General features: G+C 40.0%; 1 protein-coding gene and 1 non-coding gene across 2 annotated transcripts in view; both read right to left on the bottom strand.

Annotated features, from left to right (window-relative positions):
• Window positions 1–641: 641 nt before the first annotated feature.
• Window positions 642–14166, bottom strand: part of ajm1 (apical junction component 1 homolog) — a 63755-nt gene continuing 50230 nt past the window's right edge. The window contains exon 3 of the mRNA XM_053618078.1: window positions 642–3926. Within this exon, the coding sequence (XP_053474053.1) occupies window positions 642–3878 (3237 nt within the window). The 5' untranslated portion in view covers window positions 3879–3926. The remainder of the gene's footprint in view (window positions 3927–14166) is intronic.
• On the bottom strand, window positions 8562–8723 carry LOC128603965 (U1 spliceosomal RNA). The gene has a single exon (XR_008385125.1). It is a non-coding gene; the product is annotated as a U1 spliceosomal RNA (small nuclear RNA).

Here is a 14166-nt window from a genome sequence, read left to right as displayed (position 1 = left end):
CTATCTATCTCTAGTAAAAAAAATAAATTAATTAATCAAGTGTGACTTTGTGTTTATATTCTTCACATCATTTTATATTGAGTATCTGTGCAAATTCAGACACAGTACATCATTTAAATTTGTTTTGGTGGGACTGACTAAAAATTAGAAACATAATTCGTCTTTAATTGTACTGCTCATCACATTGCAATCATTATGAGTACTTGTTCTATAATCAGCACAAGCATTTGAATGATTAATGATTGATGTAGTGACTCTCCGCGGTTACCACTCATTAGCAAGCTATCATGAAATCATTCTGAAAATACTCTTCTAACCTATCATAGCAAAATTTCAATAAACAATTTGTAGTTTCCTCTTCCAGCAACTTTCTTCTACCAACAATGTAATACTACGTATTAGATACATTAATGCATGTTTTTAAATAACAAAAAACATATAAACAGTTATAACAACCTTGATATGTGTATTGATAGATGTATCATCTGTAGTACATAACTATATATATACATACATATACATATATATATATATATATATATATATATATATATATATATACATATATATATATATATATATATATATATATATATATACATACATACACATATATGTATGTACCTAAAAGGTGTATTTGTTTAAATAATATCATCTAGAAGATGTGGGGTGGCAACCCAATCCAAAGTCCGTGGCTCAGAGGCTGCCATTATCATGCACATGAACTGCTTGCCAGTTCTCTTGTCAATAGGATAAATACTGGTAGGAGTAAACCTTCTGTTGCTCTCCACAAACTCACAGAGTTTCTGATACACGTGGGGATACTCATGGCGGAGGAACACCCCACGAATTCTTAGCTCCCGCTGAATGTTGATGAAACAAATCTCTCTAGCTTTTCTCCCTTCTTCACCTTCCTTGTCGATGTCAGCTGTTCCTGGTGGTGGAGTGAGAATCAAAGTCTCCATTTCATGTTCTTTCTCATGGACATTCCTTTCTGGGCTGTAAGAGGCTAAAGCAACCTTGGCATACTTCCTAACTGTTGGGGCTTTTACCCTTGGTGGTGATCTCTCAGGCACTTGATCACCAACAGCAATGGATACATTCAACAGAAAACATTCATTGGGGTCATATTCCTTACCTGCTTCCTGGAGCTCCTTACAATAATCTCCAAGGTTATCCATGTAACTATCTAGTTCACGTATGGACAGATATGTTGGAGACATTAGGAGGCTTTCTAGTCCATACTGAAGGAAGTTTGTTGATGATCCAGGGTTTGAAAAGCTCAAAAACAGCACACCTCTTCCTCTGGATAGGTATCCCACTTTGGCTATACGTGAGAAAGCTTTGTGGACCTCTGCAGTTTCTCTACAATATTTAATAATGTGGCGACATATACTGCCAATTCTTCCATACAGACAGCTCTCCTTGTGAATAGCCCAGTCTTCCCTGCGACAGTTGCGAGAGCAGTAATATGTGTAACAGCTGTGGCAGGATTTAAAGTAGAGGCAAGCATTAAACATTGTCTCTGTCCGACGGCATTTATTGTTAGAACACATCATTGTCTCATCCTCATCTGGACTCTGGTCAGGGGAGCACTCCTTACTATTTTGCAGACCATCACATCTCCCCTCAGTGTCTCTTTTGTTCTGAGGATCTATTGTTATGGATGTTGATGGTTTGTCAAGGGACATGCTACTCTCATATACTGCCTTTGAATTCTTTCTTCCTGATGATAATGCCTCTTCATCAATAAGCTTCTTGAGTTGATCCATCAAGTCTTCACTGGCCTGTATACTAGTGGGTGGTTTATAATCAATGACCAGGTCAGCTAAAAGCTTGTCAAGTTGTTCTAAGCTTTGTTGGAGTGAAGTGCTGTGATTTGTTTTATCTTTAGTTGGAAAGGGAATTGTCTCATGGTAAGAGGCATGGAGCTCATCACCTGGAGCTCTTTTAGAATCAAGCACATCCCAACTGGATGAGCGTGCCTCTGCCTTATAGCCCTTGCAAGGTTTGATATCATTGTCTGTAATAGTGATTTCAGGAGTGACATACCAATGTTTGCTTGAGCTTCCCTTAGTGTCAACTGGGCTTTTGTCAATCAAGGAATTATCAGACAAGGATAAAGCTGCATAACGTCTAGGTGAACTTGAAAGATTAACAACCACAGGTTTTGGTCTGTTATTTATTGACAAAGTTTGTTTCCTTTGACATAGGAGATTCTCATCACTTTTCCCATGAGACACAGGTTGTTCCTGTGCTACATGAGTATTGAGGATATTGTCCCAAGACCTTGAGTGAGACCTTGGGTCAGTTACTGCTCTTGTTGGCTCCATACACAGGTTACTATACCAAGGGGTAAGCATGGACTCTTGTCTAACTTTTGCTAGTTTAACTTGAGATGTGTATGAAGGATAGGGTGTGGAATAGCCAGACACATCTGAGCCATACAAATCATGTGATTTTGGCTGAACCATGTGTGCATGACGCCTGTCCTCTGTGTAGTATACTTGGGCTGGAATGTAAGTTTCCAGTGGAGGTACATAGGGATCACCTACATAGAAAATCTTAGGGGGAACTGTTTGAACCTGATGTGTCCTAGGGTCATCCCCAATTAAGGTTCGTGTAGGGGGTGTCTGTATTATGTACTGCTCTGGCTCAGTATGATAAATTTCTCCTTCTGTGAAATACGGCCTGTCAGGTATAGTATGAACCACATGAGTTTTTTTATCTTGGAAATAATGTACTTTAGGAGAGTAGCTTTGGCTAGGAATGGTAAAATATTCATCTAGATAGTAAGTTCTTTTTGGGGGTGAAGATTCATACTTTCCCAAATTGTCTACATTGGAGAATTTAACTGGCACACTGGGGTTTGACTTAGCTCTTCTCTCCCTTCCATATTGTTTCATCTCCAATTGAGAAGGTATTCTTTGTGGTGGGGTTTTTAATGGCAGCATGTAACTGGTTGGCATACTTTGGGAATACTGATAGGTAGGTGTGTATTCACCTTTGAAATATTCAGTGGGAGTTGGTGTTCTGGAGGTGGAGACATGGGGAGGTACTGTAAGACTCTGACTGCCACTACTGCTATACCTCTGTGATGGTATGTCCACCCTTGAAATGGATGACTTTTGACCATGTTGGCATAAAGCTAACTCATCAGGCTTAATGTCAACTCGACATCTTACATGAGGACTACTGGCAAGTTTAAAAGTCCTTCCCTCATCCAAACTTTCAGGCATATAAGTAGGAGAGTGCCTAATGCTATCAGTCCTCTGTGGCTGCAGTTTAATGGGATGTACCTCATTAATAACAGTACAACTTGGTCCATAGAAGGACTCTCTGGTAGACATCTCTGGCTTCCACTGAGAGTGTTTTGGAGACCTTTGAAAATCATGATTCCTTCTTACCACAGGAGGGGAACCATCAGTTATTAAAGGAATGAAGTTGGTCTGGACTCGTGAAGCACTTCTTGATCTTGTTCTTCTCCTAAGTGCAACCTCACCAGCTATTTCAGCAGTCACAATTTGAGGGGTTACTTGCATGTTATAAAGATCTGGGGATGAAAAACGGTGCAATTTGTGCATTTTATGTTGTGCTAGCACATTCCAGGCAGCATCTGGGTTGGCTACAAATCTGTCCACCCTTGTACATGGGTACTCCATTTCAATTGTGGTATATTTGGGCTTGTGTAGAGATGCAGTATCAAACATACAACTGTGCTTTTTTGGGTTGTTCCAGGGATCCTCCAGTGCACTGATACGTGTGGAATCACATTGTTTACAGGAAGAGTAGAGCTTGATGTGAATAGAGATGGAATTCAGTTTAGCAGTTTGATACACAGCAGATTCCAGTATGTTTGGTGGATCTGTGAGTGTCATCTTAGTCAATTAGTTTTCTCCATCAAATCATTTTCAGGTGAATATATCCTGCAAAATTAGAGAAAAAAAAAACAGGACCTATTTCATGCTCTATTCATAAAGTACATATAATTCTAATACTACTACTCCAACTCCTTGTCCTCCTCCTACTACTACTAAGAACAACAATAATCATCATCATCATCATCATAAGAAGAAGAAGAAGAGGGAAGAAGAAGAGGAAATATAGCTGCCACCAGCTTTAATAACCACCCAATTATTGGGGTTCAAACACTTTAGGGCCTTTAAGGACATGTGTGAAAAGATATTACTTAATATTGTGCAAGCCTAAAAGCACCTAAATCAGAGATAAAGCAAGATAATTTTAAGAAATATAGGCCTTGCCTAATAGCTGTTGAACATTGATTGGCTGATGACAGCCATGTTTTTCCAGATTAACAACTGTCCTCATAGACACTGATGGGACCTTAGACATAGACACTTCATGCAAGATTTCAGGTCAGTTGGACCAATGGTTCCATATTTAGTGCAAATTTAAATCAGATTGAGGCCACACATAAGTGTGCCAAGTTTGGTGAAAATATATCATTCTGTTCAAGAGTTATGGTAATTTCAGTAAAAGCAGCCATGCCCTCTTCAAACATTTTTGCCTGCCGTCATGATGATGAATCGTAAGTTAAACTTTTTTTGATTGATCTTAGGAGTCCACACAATTATCTTGCACTGGTTTTATTTTGGTTGAGTGAAAAACCTAGTACTAGTTCACAAAAGTATGTTTTTTAAATAATTGCAAATACGTAACGAACAATTTGACTGACTCCAATGGTTCTTGAGGCAAAGTTGTTCAGAATGAGGCGCTCCAATAAACAATATGAATTACTTGTGTGTTGTGTGAAACACTGCAATATACAAAACCATTTATGTGCATGGAAAACTTGATAGCGCCTCAGTGGCCGATTTCTTAGACTTCTTGAGCCAAGTTTTGTTCTGTTCGGCCTTAGGTAAACTGGCTAATAGCTGCTGAAAATTAATTGCACAATGGCAGACATGTTTTTCGAGATATATGACTGTCCTCAGAAATATTGATTTGACCTTTGACAAAGACACCGACAAAGAGAGCGAATCACATAGAGTAGCTACCCAGATACCCTCCTCTACTCTCCAGAACTATCCAGAGGCATGAGCGTTTCATGGGAGGATGTGGAATGTGAGTCTCCTATAATTGGAACAAACCCTCTGGTCCCCTTTTTAAAAAACAGGGACCATCATCTTAGTTTACCAGGCTAAGGGCACTGCCCCAGATCACCATACATTATTGACCAGGCATGTTATCCACCCAACCCCATCCTTGTCCAGTGGCAAAATCTCATCCATCCCTGCTGCTTTGCCACTATGAAGGTTTCTAATCTCAGGCACAGATGGACTCACATTGCAACTACTTGGGATATCATAGCAACTGTGTAGAAACACAACCGTAGAAACCTGGAAAACTTTTTTAATGATTACCTCTATCTACTGCCATTGAACTTGGTTAACTACAACAGCCAATCATTATGGCACATAACAAATTTTGGTTATACAACTGTTTAAAGAAACCTCAATATCTCAGCTCAGAATGGTCCTAGCTCCTTTGAACAAAAACAGATCTCTAGAGCACATTACAAGGTACATGTATATATGTACCTTTTGCAGATTCTTGAGGTTTCTGTAATCAGCTGTATAACCAAAATTTGTTGTGTGCCATGACACAAAGATGGCCATCGTAGTCAAACCAAGTAAAATAAAATAAAATAAAATGTTTTTGCAATGCCAATAGATAGATATAATCATTAAAAAAATATGAAAATGAATAATGGACAAGCAACTTGTATTGGACCACTTGAGATGGAATGACCAATAAACCATTTTCATTTAATTAGAGAACACAATTTGAAGCAGCAGAATAAAATGTTTAAAAACTTCAGTCAACTCAATATGAATTTTTTTCTTGGGCCTTGATCAGGAAGGTAAGAAAGAACCCAAAAGACACTCTAAAAGAGTTCCAAAGATTGTTGGAAGACAACCATCTCTGCAGCACTCCATAAATAATAACAACAACAACAACAACAATAATAATAATAATAATAATAATAATAATTCCTTAGATTAATATAGCAATTTTCTAAGCACTCAAAGCACTTTACATTGTATGGGGTCGGGGGGGTCTCCTCAACCACCACCAGTGTGTATCATCAACCATAATGTGCCAGAATGCCTACAACACACCAGCTATTGGTGGAAAGGAGAGTGATGTAGCCAATTCAGGAATGGAGATTATTAGGGGGCCATGACAGATAAGGGCCAATGGGGATTTTTAATGACCACAGAGAGTCAGGACCTCAGTTTAATATCTAACGGTGCTGTTTTTACAGTACAGTGTCTCCGTCACTACACTGGGGCATTAGGATCCACACAGACCATAGGGTGAGCACCCCCCTGCTGGCCTCCCTAATACCACTTCTAGCAACAACCTTAGTTTTCCCCAGGAGGTCTACCGTCCAGGTACTGGCCAGGCTCAATGCTGCTTAGCTTCAGTGGAAAACAAGGCAATATGGCTCTGGCTCAGGCCTTCATTGCAAAGTGGAAAGACCTAAGCTATTTTTGAGTAAAAGACTTTGCTAAACAGCATGCAAAGGACTCTGGCAACATGTGGAAAAAGGTTGGTCTGATGAGATGTAAATTTGATCACTTTGGGCAGAAGAGCAACACTATGCCTGGTATAAAAAAAAATAAATAAAAATAAATTTTAAAAAAAACAACAACAAGAAAAAACAACAATAACAGGCACTGCACATCACCTGGCTAATATCGTCCCTATGGTGAAACAGGATGGTGGCAGCATCTTGCTATGGGGTGCTTCTCAGCAGCAGGGTCAGTGAGACTTGTAACACTTCAGGGATGGATGAATGCAGCAAAATACAGGAACATCCTTGAAGAAAACCTCCAGAGTGCACACAAACTCTGATGGAGCTTGATAGGATAAGCTCCAATCTGATGGAGCTTGATAGGATCTGCCATGAAGAATGGGATAATACTGCCCAAATTTGAGGTTTGCAAAGCTAGTAGAGACAAAGCTAAGTAGAGTTCTCATGTTCTTTAGTCCATCTCTCCCACACTATTACCTGCACTCACACACATCTTTAACACATCCCTCTCTACTGGCACAAACCGTACCTCATTTAAGCAGGCCCGGGTTACCCCACTACTTAAAAAAAACTCCTGCAGTTGACAACTACAGACCTGTTTCCCTCCTCCCTTTTCTTTACAAAATCCTTGAAAGGATCCATTGAAATCCATTTTTCTCACACAGAACAACCTACTGGAGACCAAGCATTCTGGTTTCAAAAGCTGTCACTCCATGGAGACTGCTCTGCTTTTCGTCACTGAAGCCTTACGACGACCAAGAGCAACCTCAAGATAATCTGTTCTCATCCTACTCGACCTCTCTGTTGCATAATAACCTTTTAAACTTTTTCAGTTCCAAAATTCACGTCTACATTTTATTTACTAGATCACGAGTGACTTTGTAGGCAGCTATCATGTATGAAAGCCACCACTTGCATTCTTGATCCTTTGCCTTCAAGTTTAATCAAATCTTGTTTTGACTCCTTGTGTCCGGCTGTCCTCAGCATAATAAATGACTCCTTGTCAACTGGTCTTGTGCCAGAAGCATTAAAAACTGCTGCTGTAACTCCAGTCCTAAAAAAGCAAAACACTCATTTTAATAATTTGAATAATTTTTATTACAAATTAGAAATATCTAATCTCCCACTTTTGGCTAAAATTTATATTTTTGTTTTGTTGTGTGTTGTTGTTTCACAATGGCACAATCATCTTTTGAACTTTTTGAGTTTTTTGAAAACTTCATAGTACTGAGACTGCTTTGGTAAAAGTCACTAACAACATCCTATTAGCTTCTGATTGTGGCTCGCTATCAATTCTTATTCTTCTTGACCTAAGCTCAGCCTTCATCACTGTTGATCACACATTATTACTAAACTGACTTGAATTTTTGGTGTCTCTGAGACTGACCTTGATTGGTTTAGATCATACTTTCTTGTTCGTCAGTTCGTATTTATGGCCTGTTCACACTGGTGTCCCCCATGGCTCAGATCTTGGCCCTTTACTTTTCAGTATTTATATTGTTCCACTTGGTCGGCTTTAAAGATCACTTTCACTTTTACGCAGATGAAACTCAGATTTACATTCATTCAAAACCAGGTTAACATGTGGATGATTCCTTTCTTTCAAATTGCATTTCTGAGATAAAAATATAGATGACAAGCAATTTTCTTTGCGTAAACAGTTATAACACTCAAGTCATGCTACTTTGTTCTCCTCATCAACTGTGTAATGCTGGTTGTCTAATTTTGTCTTTTTTTGAAAGACCTTTTTGAAGAACCTTGGAGTTAGAAGAAGTCTTCATTTGTCACATATACCTTACAGCACAGTGAAATTCTTTTTTCCACATCCCAGCTTGTTAAGAGGTTTGGGTCAGCCATGATGTGGCAGAGTGGAGAGGGTTAAGTGCCTTGCTCAAGGGCCCAACAGTGGCAGCTTGGCTGTGCTGGGGTTTGAACTCCTGATCTTCTGATCAGTAACTTAGAGCCTTAACCATTGAGCCACCACTGCCCCAAAATGTGTCAGGAGAGAGCACGAACACAGTCCCCCACTATCAGAAATTATGCAGACGAGATTCACACATTTGGGGAATTCGCAAAGGTCAGCATAGCCTGAGTGCAATAGCTGCCTTGCTTTGGGCAAACAACCTTCTTGATCATGGTATTGCCCCTGCCAGGTAAGTATTTTTGACCCTCTGTGCAGAACACTATCAAAACTTCCTTTTTCTATCTCAAAAATATTGTTCGTTTATGGTCCATGTTGTCCTTTTCTGTTGCTGAAAGGTTGATTAACTCTTTTGTTTTTCCCCCACATCAACTACTGTATTGCACTTCTCATCTGAGTTTCTAAATCCAAACTCAATAAACTGCAATATCTGCAGAATATAGCAGCTAGGATCCTGACTGGTACTAGGGTATGTGATCACATAACCCCTATTTTAGAGTTCTTGTACTGGCTGCCTGTCAAGTACCGACTTGACTTTAACATTCTTATGCTGATTTATAAAGCATTGCATGGTCTGGCTCCTCAGTATTTGGCAGAGCTTTGAACTTTGTACTTACCAAATCATGCTTTGCACTCCTCTCAGTCTGGTCTTTTAGCTGTTCCTCATACACGTCTTTGCTCCATGGGTGACATGCCCTAAACTGTGGAATTCTCTCCCAGTTGACATTAGGGAAGTACAGTTGCTAGGTACTTTTAAATCTAGTCTTAAAACATTTTACTTTAGGAGAGCCTTTGCTTGACTTCTAACTTTTTCTTGTTATGTATAGTCATTCTTAATTCTTTTTTTAAATTCTTTTTTATTCATGTGTCTTCATTTTTTAAAACTGATTGTTTCGTATTGTATTTGTATTTGATTTGTACATTTTTGTGTTTTGCCTTATGGTGTGTTTGTTTTGTTGTAAAGCACTTTGAGAAAGCAACTTTAATTGGCGCTATACAAAATAAAGTTATTATTATTATTATTATTATTATTATTATTATTATTAACCTCAGGCAGGTCATGCCAAACTTTTATCGACACGTCTCCCGTCCAACTAGAGGGGCAAACACACTGGACCACTGCTATTCTCAGTTTAGGAATGGCTACAAAGCTAACTTACTGCCGGCTTTTAAATTTAAGGAGGCTATTAATTCAACGATATTAACCCTTTTTTCTAGTCCAACCCCAAAATGTTTCCTCCAATCAAACATTGTCTTAGGGCAGGGTGTAAGCCATATTCTCCACCTATGACAGTAATTGTCTAGTAGTAGTCCATTGCCTCTGCAGACATGTGGTTCCACACTTTTCATGATGCGTGGCTCAAACTTGACATTCTACCTGAATTTCCTTATTCTCATTCTTCAGTAAATCACTCAAGGGGGGTGGATTTCTTCCTGAAGTTATCAACTTTACTGGTGAGGGTCTTTGGATTTTGTCTGTTTGGTGAGCCATCTGGCCCTGGTGCTTTGTTTAAACTAGCATTAAGAAGGCGTATAGTTAATCTAGGTTGTGGTGACAGTACTCCAGTAGTTGAGATAAAGAAATAAAGATCAGGAAAGGTATTTGCAGAGTCTGTGTCTTTTAGGAGGTGGAATGAACTTGGACTCCAGTGATTCTACACTGCGGTCCAGGATAGGGTTTCTTTCACACCACGTTCCGGGGGGTGGGGGGTTGTGGCTTTGGTGTGACTTCCTGGCCATATGGCCACCCCACCAAAGAACGTTATACTCAACTGTGGCTCTCTGAATGGTCCAAGGGTGTAGGTTCGGGCATCAAGGTGGAATGTGGCTCATTGTTTTATCTCTTCCGATTACATCTTTGCTGCCTGGTTCACTCAGAGGACCCACATGACTGTGTGTCCTCTCACAGCTCCACTTCTATCATCAGGTTTGCTGATGACACAGTGGTTATGGGCCTCATCTCAACGACGAGGCTGCCAACTTTGATGAGGTGGAGAAACTCGTAGCTTGGTCCCAGGCTAACAGTCTCTCCCTGAACTAAGGAGCTGGTTGTGGACTTCAGGAAGAGGCTGAAACAGAACTACACCCCATTTGAGACTGGTGGGACCCCTATGGAGAGAGTGAGCAGCTTCAGCTATCTTGGAGTACATACCGCTGAGGACCTGAACTGGACTCATCATATTCAAGCTCAGGTGAACAAAGTCAGGCAACGGTTGAACCATCTGAGACTGCTGAGGAAATTCAGGGTCTCCCCAGTGATCCCCACCCCAACTGTCTGTTCAGCCAGCTGCAATCAGGCAAGCACTTCTGTTGTCTGATGGCTAAAACTGAGAGGCTTACGAGGAGCTTCTTCCCTCAGGCCATCGGACTCCTCAACATGGACATGTCCTCCATAAAGATCCCTTAGGATTCCATAAGGACTCTACAGTTCATTCTGCACTACACTGAAACTCCACACACTGCACTTTGTATGGCATTGTTACTACACGTACATACTGTATATTTTGTACATCCGTTTTCTGCACATTCCAAGCTAATTTTGTACATCCATGTTTTGCACATTCCTGTACATATATTTCATATTTCATATCTTATATCTATATCTTATATCTATATATAATGTTTTTTATTTTAAATTTCGTATTTAATGCACAGTCTAAAGAGGAGTATGCCAGGTTTTCAATTCACTGCAAATTATATGCTGTATATAACTGTGTATGTGAGAAATAAAATATTGAATCAAATGGCTGATAAACACTGCTCATGGCTGATAAATGCTGATAATTGCTGATAAATGCTAATCATGCCTGGTAAATGCTGATAATGGTTGTTAAGAGCTGATAAATGCTGATAAAGGCTGATAATTGCTGAGAAATGCTGGCAATAGCTAATAAATGCTGATAATAGCCAATAATAACTGACAAATCTATACCGATGCTAAAAAAAAATTTGAATATCATGGAAAAATTATTTTTTTCCATAATTTAATTCTAAAAGTGGAACTTTCATACATTCTAGATTCATTAGACATAAAGTGAAATATTTCAAGCCTTTTTTGTTTGTTTGTTTTAATCTTGATGATTACGGCTTACAGCTCATGGAAATAAAAAATCCAGTATCTCAAAATACAGAAATATTGACCTGAGAAGAGCTCTAATCAGCTAATTAGCTCAAAACACCTGTAAAGGTTTCCTGAGCCTTTAATCTCTCAGTGCACACAACCACAATCATGGGGAAGATGGAAGTAAATTTTGCATTTAATTTGCAAATCAAGGTCCCAGAGTCTGGAGGAAGAGTGGAAAAGCACAGAATCCAAGTTGCTTGAAGTCCAGTGTGAATTTTCCACAGTCAGTGATGATTTGGGGTGCCATGTCATCTGCTGGTGTTGTTCCACTGTGTTTTCGAGAGTCAAGAGTCAATGCAGCCGTCTACCAATAGATTTTAGAGCACTTCATGCTTCAATCTGCTGACGAGATTTATGGAGATGGTTATTTCCTTTTCCAGCAGGACTCTACACCTGCCCACAGTGCCAAAAGTACTAGTAACTGGTTTGCTGACCATGGTAATACTTGACTGGCCAGCCAACTCGCCTGACCTGAACCCCATAGAGAATCCATGAGAGACACCAGACCCAAACAATACAGACGAGCTGAAGGTTGCTATCAAAGCAACCTGGACTTCCATAACACCTCAGCAATGCCACAGGCCAATTGTTCCCATGCCACGCTGCATTGATGCAGTAATTCATGCAAAAGGAGCCCCAACAAATGCATGAATTAACATACTTTTCAGAAGGTAAACATTTTTGTATTATAAATTCTTTATTATAATATTTTGAGATATTGCGTTTTGATTTCCATAAACTGTAAGCTGTAATCATCAAGATTAAAACAAAAGGCTTGAAATATTTCACTTTGTGATGATTTCCCCACACGCTAGCACTGTAGCACGCAGCATGCTTCGAAGCTTGAAGTGTGAGCGCGCACTTCTGGGTTTCAGTGACAAGTTTACATTTCACACGTGTGTTTTTGTGATTTCTGCCCTGTCTCTGCCCCGTATTGTCATTGTTTGTTTCCCGTATTTGTCATCATTGTTCTCAGCTGTTTTGAATTTCACCCCGATTATGTTTAGTATTTAAACCCCTTGTGTCTCATTGTTCGGGGCGAAGCATTGCATGAGTGTTACCACCGTAAGAAGCCTTTGTTCCTTGGTTACGTGCCATAGTTTTGATCCTGTTCTTGTTCTTGTTTTTCAATTCAGTTTTGCCTCGTTTATGCCCATTTGATGATTGCCTGACCATTTGCCTGTTTGACTACGCTATTGATGCACGTTTAGGATTTGTCTGTATATCTTGTCTCTAATAAAACACTTTTCTGCACTTTCATCCGTCCTTAACCTCATTACGTGACACCCTTCATGTGTAATGAATCTAGAATACACATATTCTATATTTGAATATATGAATTCGCTTTTTGAATTCAATTACAGGTAAAATTTTACTTTTCCATGATATTAAGATATTTTGAGATTCACCTGTGCGTGTATATATATATATATATATATATACACACAGTATCTCACAAAAGTGAGTACACCCCTCACATTTTTGGAAATATTTGATTATATCTTTTAATGTGACAACACTGAAGAAATGACACTTTGCTACAACATAAAGTAGTGAGTGTACAGCTTGTATAACAGTGTAAATTTGCTGTCCCCTCAAAATAACTCAACATACAGCCATTAATGTCTGGCAACAAAAGTGAATACACCCCTAAGTGAAAATGTCCAAATTGGGCCCAAAGTGTCAATATTTTGTGTGGCCACCATTATTTTCCAGCACTGCCTTAACCCTCTTGGGCATGGAGTTCACCAGAGCTTCACATGTTAGAGACCTTGTGCTCTTCCACCATCCGTTTGAGGATGCCCCACAGATGCTCGATAGGGCTTAGGTCTGGAGACATGCTTGGCCAGTCCATCACCTTCACCCTCAGCTTCTTTAGCAAGGCAGTGGTCCTCTTGGAGGTGTGTTTGGGGTCGTTATCATGCTGGAATACTGCATACTGATCATGCTCTGCTTCAGTATGTCACAGTACATGTTGGGATTCATGGTTCCCTCAATGAATAGCTGTATGAGTGCTGCCAGCATTGCTGCAGAGGTTGAAGGGGTGGGGGGTCAGCCTGTCAGTACTCAGACCATACGCCGCACACTGCATCAAATTGGTCTGCATGGCTGTCGTCCCAGAAGGAAGCCTCTTCTAAAGATGATGCACAAGAAAGCTGGCATACAGTTTGCTGAAGCCAAGTAGACTAAGGACATGGATTATGAGACCAAGATAATCTTATTTGGTTCAGATGGTGTCAAGCGTGTTTGGCGGCAACCAGTTGAGGAGTACAAAGACAAGTGTGTCTTGCCTACAGTCAAGCATGGTGGTGGGAGTGTCATGGTCTGGGGTTGCATGAGTGTTGCCGGCACTGGGGAGCTACAGTTCATTGAGGGAACCATGAATGCAAACATGTACTGTGACATAATGAAGCAGAACATGATCCCCTCCCTTCGGCGACTTGGCCGCAGGCCAGTATTCCAGCATGATAACAAACCCAAACACACCTCCAAGACGACCACTGCCTTGCTAAACAAGCTGAGGGTGAAGGTAATGTTCTAAACCCTATCGAGCACCTG

This window comes from Ictalurus furcatus, chromosome 28 (assembly GCF_023375685.1).
Source record: "Ictalurus furcatus strain D&B chromosome 28, Billie_1.0, whole genome shotgun sequence".
In the NCBI taxonomy this organism is placed as follows: Eukaryota; Metazoa; Chordata; class Actinopteri; order Siluriformes; family Ictaluridae; genus Ictalurus; species Ictalurus furcatus.
Note: the sequence above shows the minus strand (reverse complement) of the source record. Positions and strands in the feature narration are given on the sequence as shown.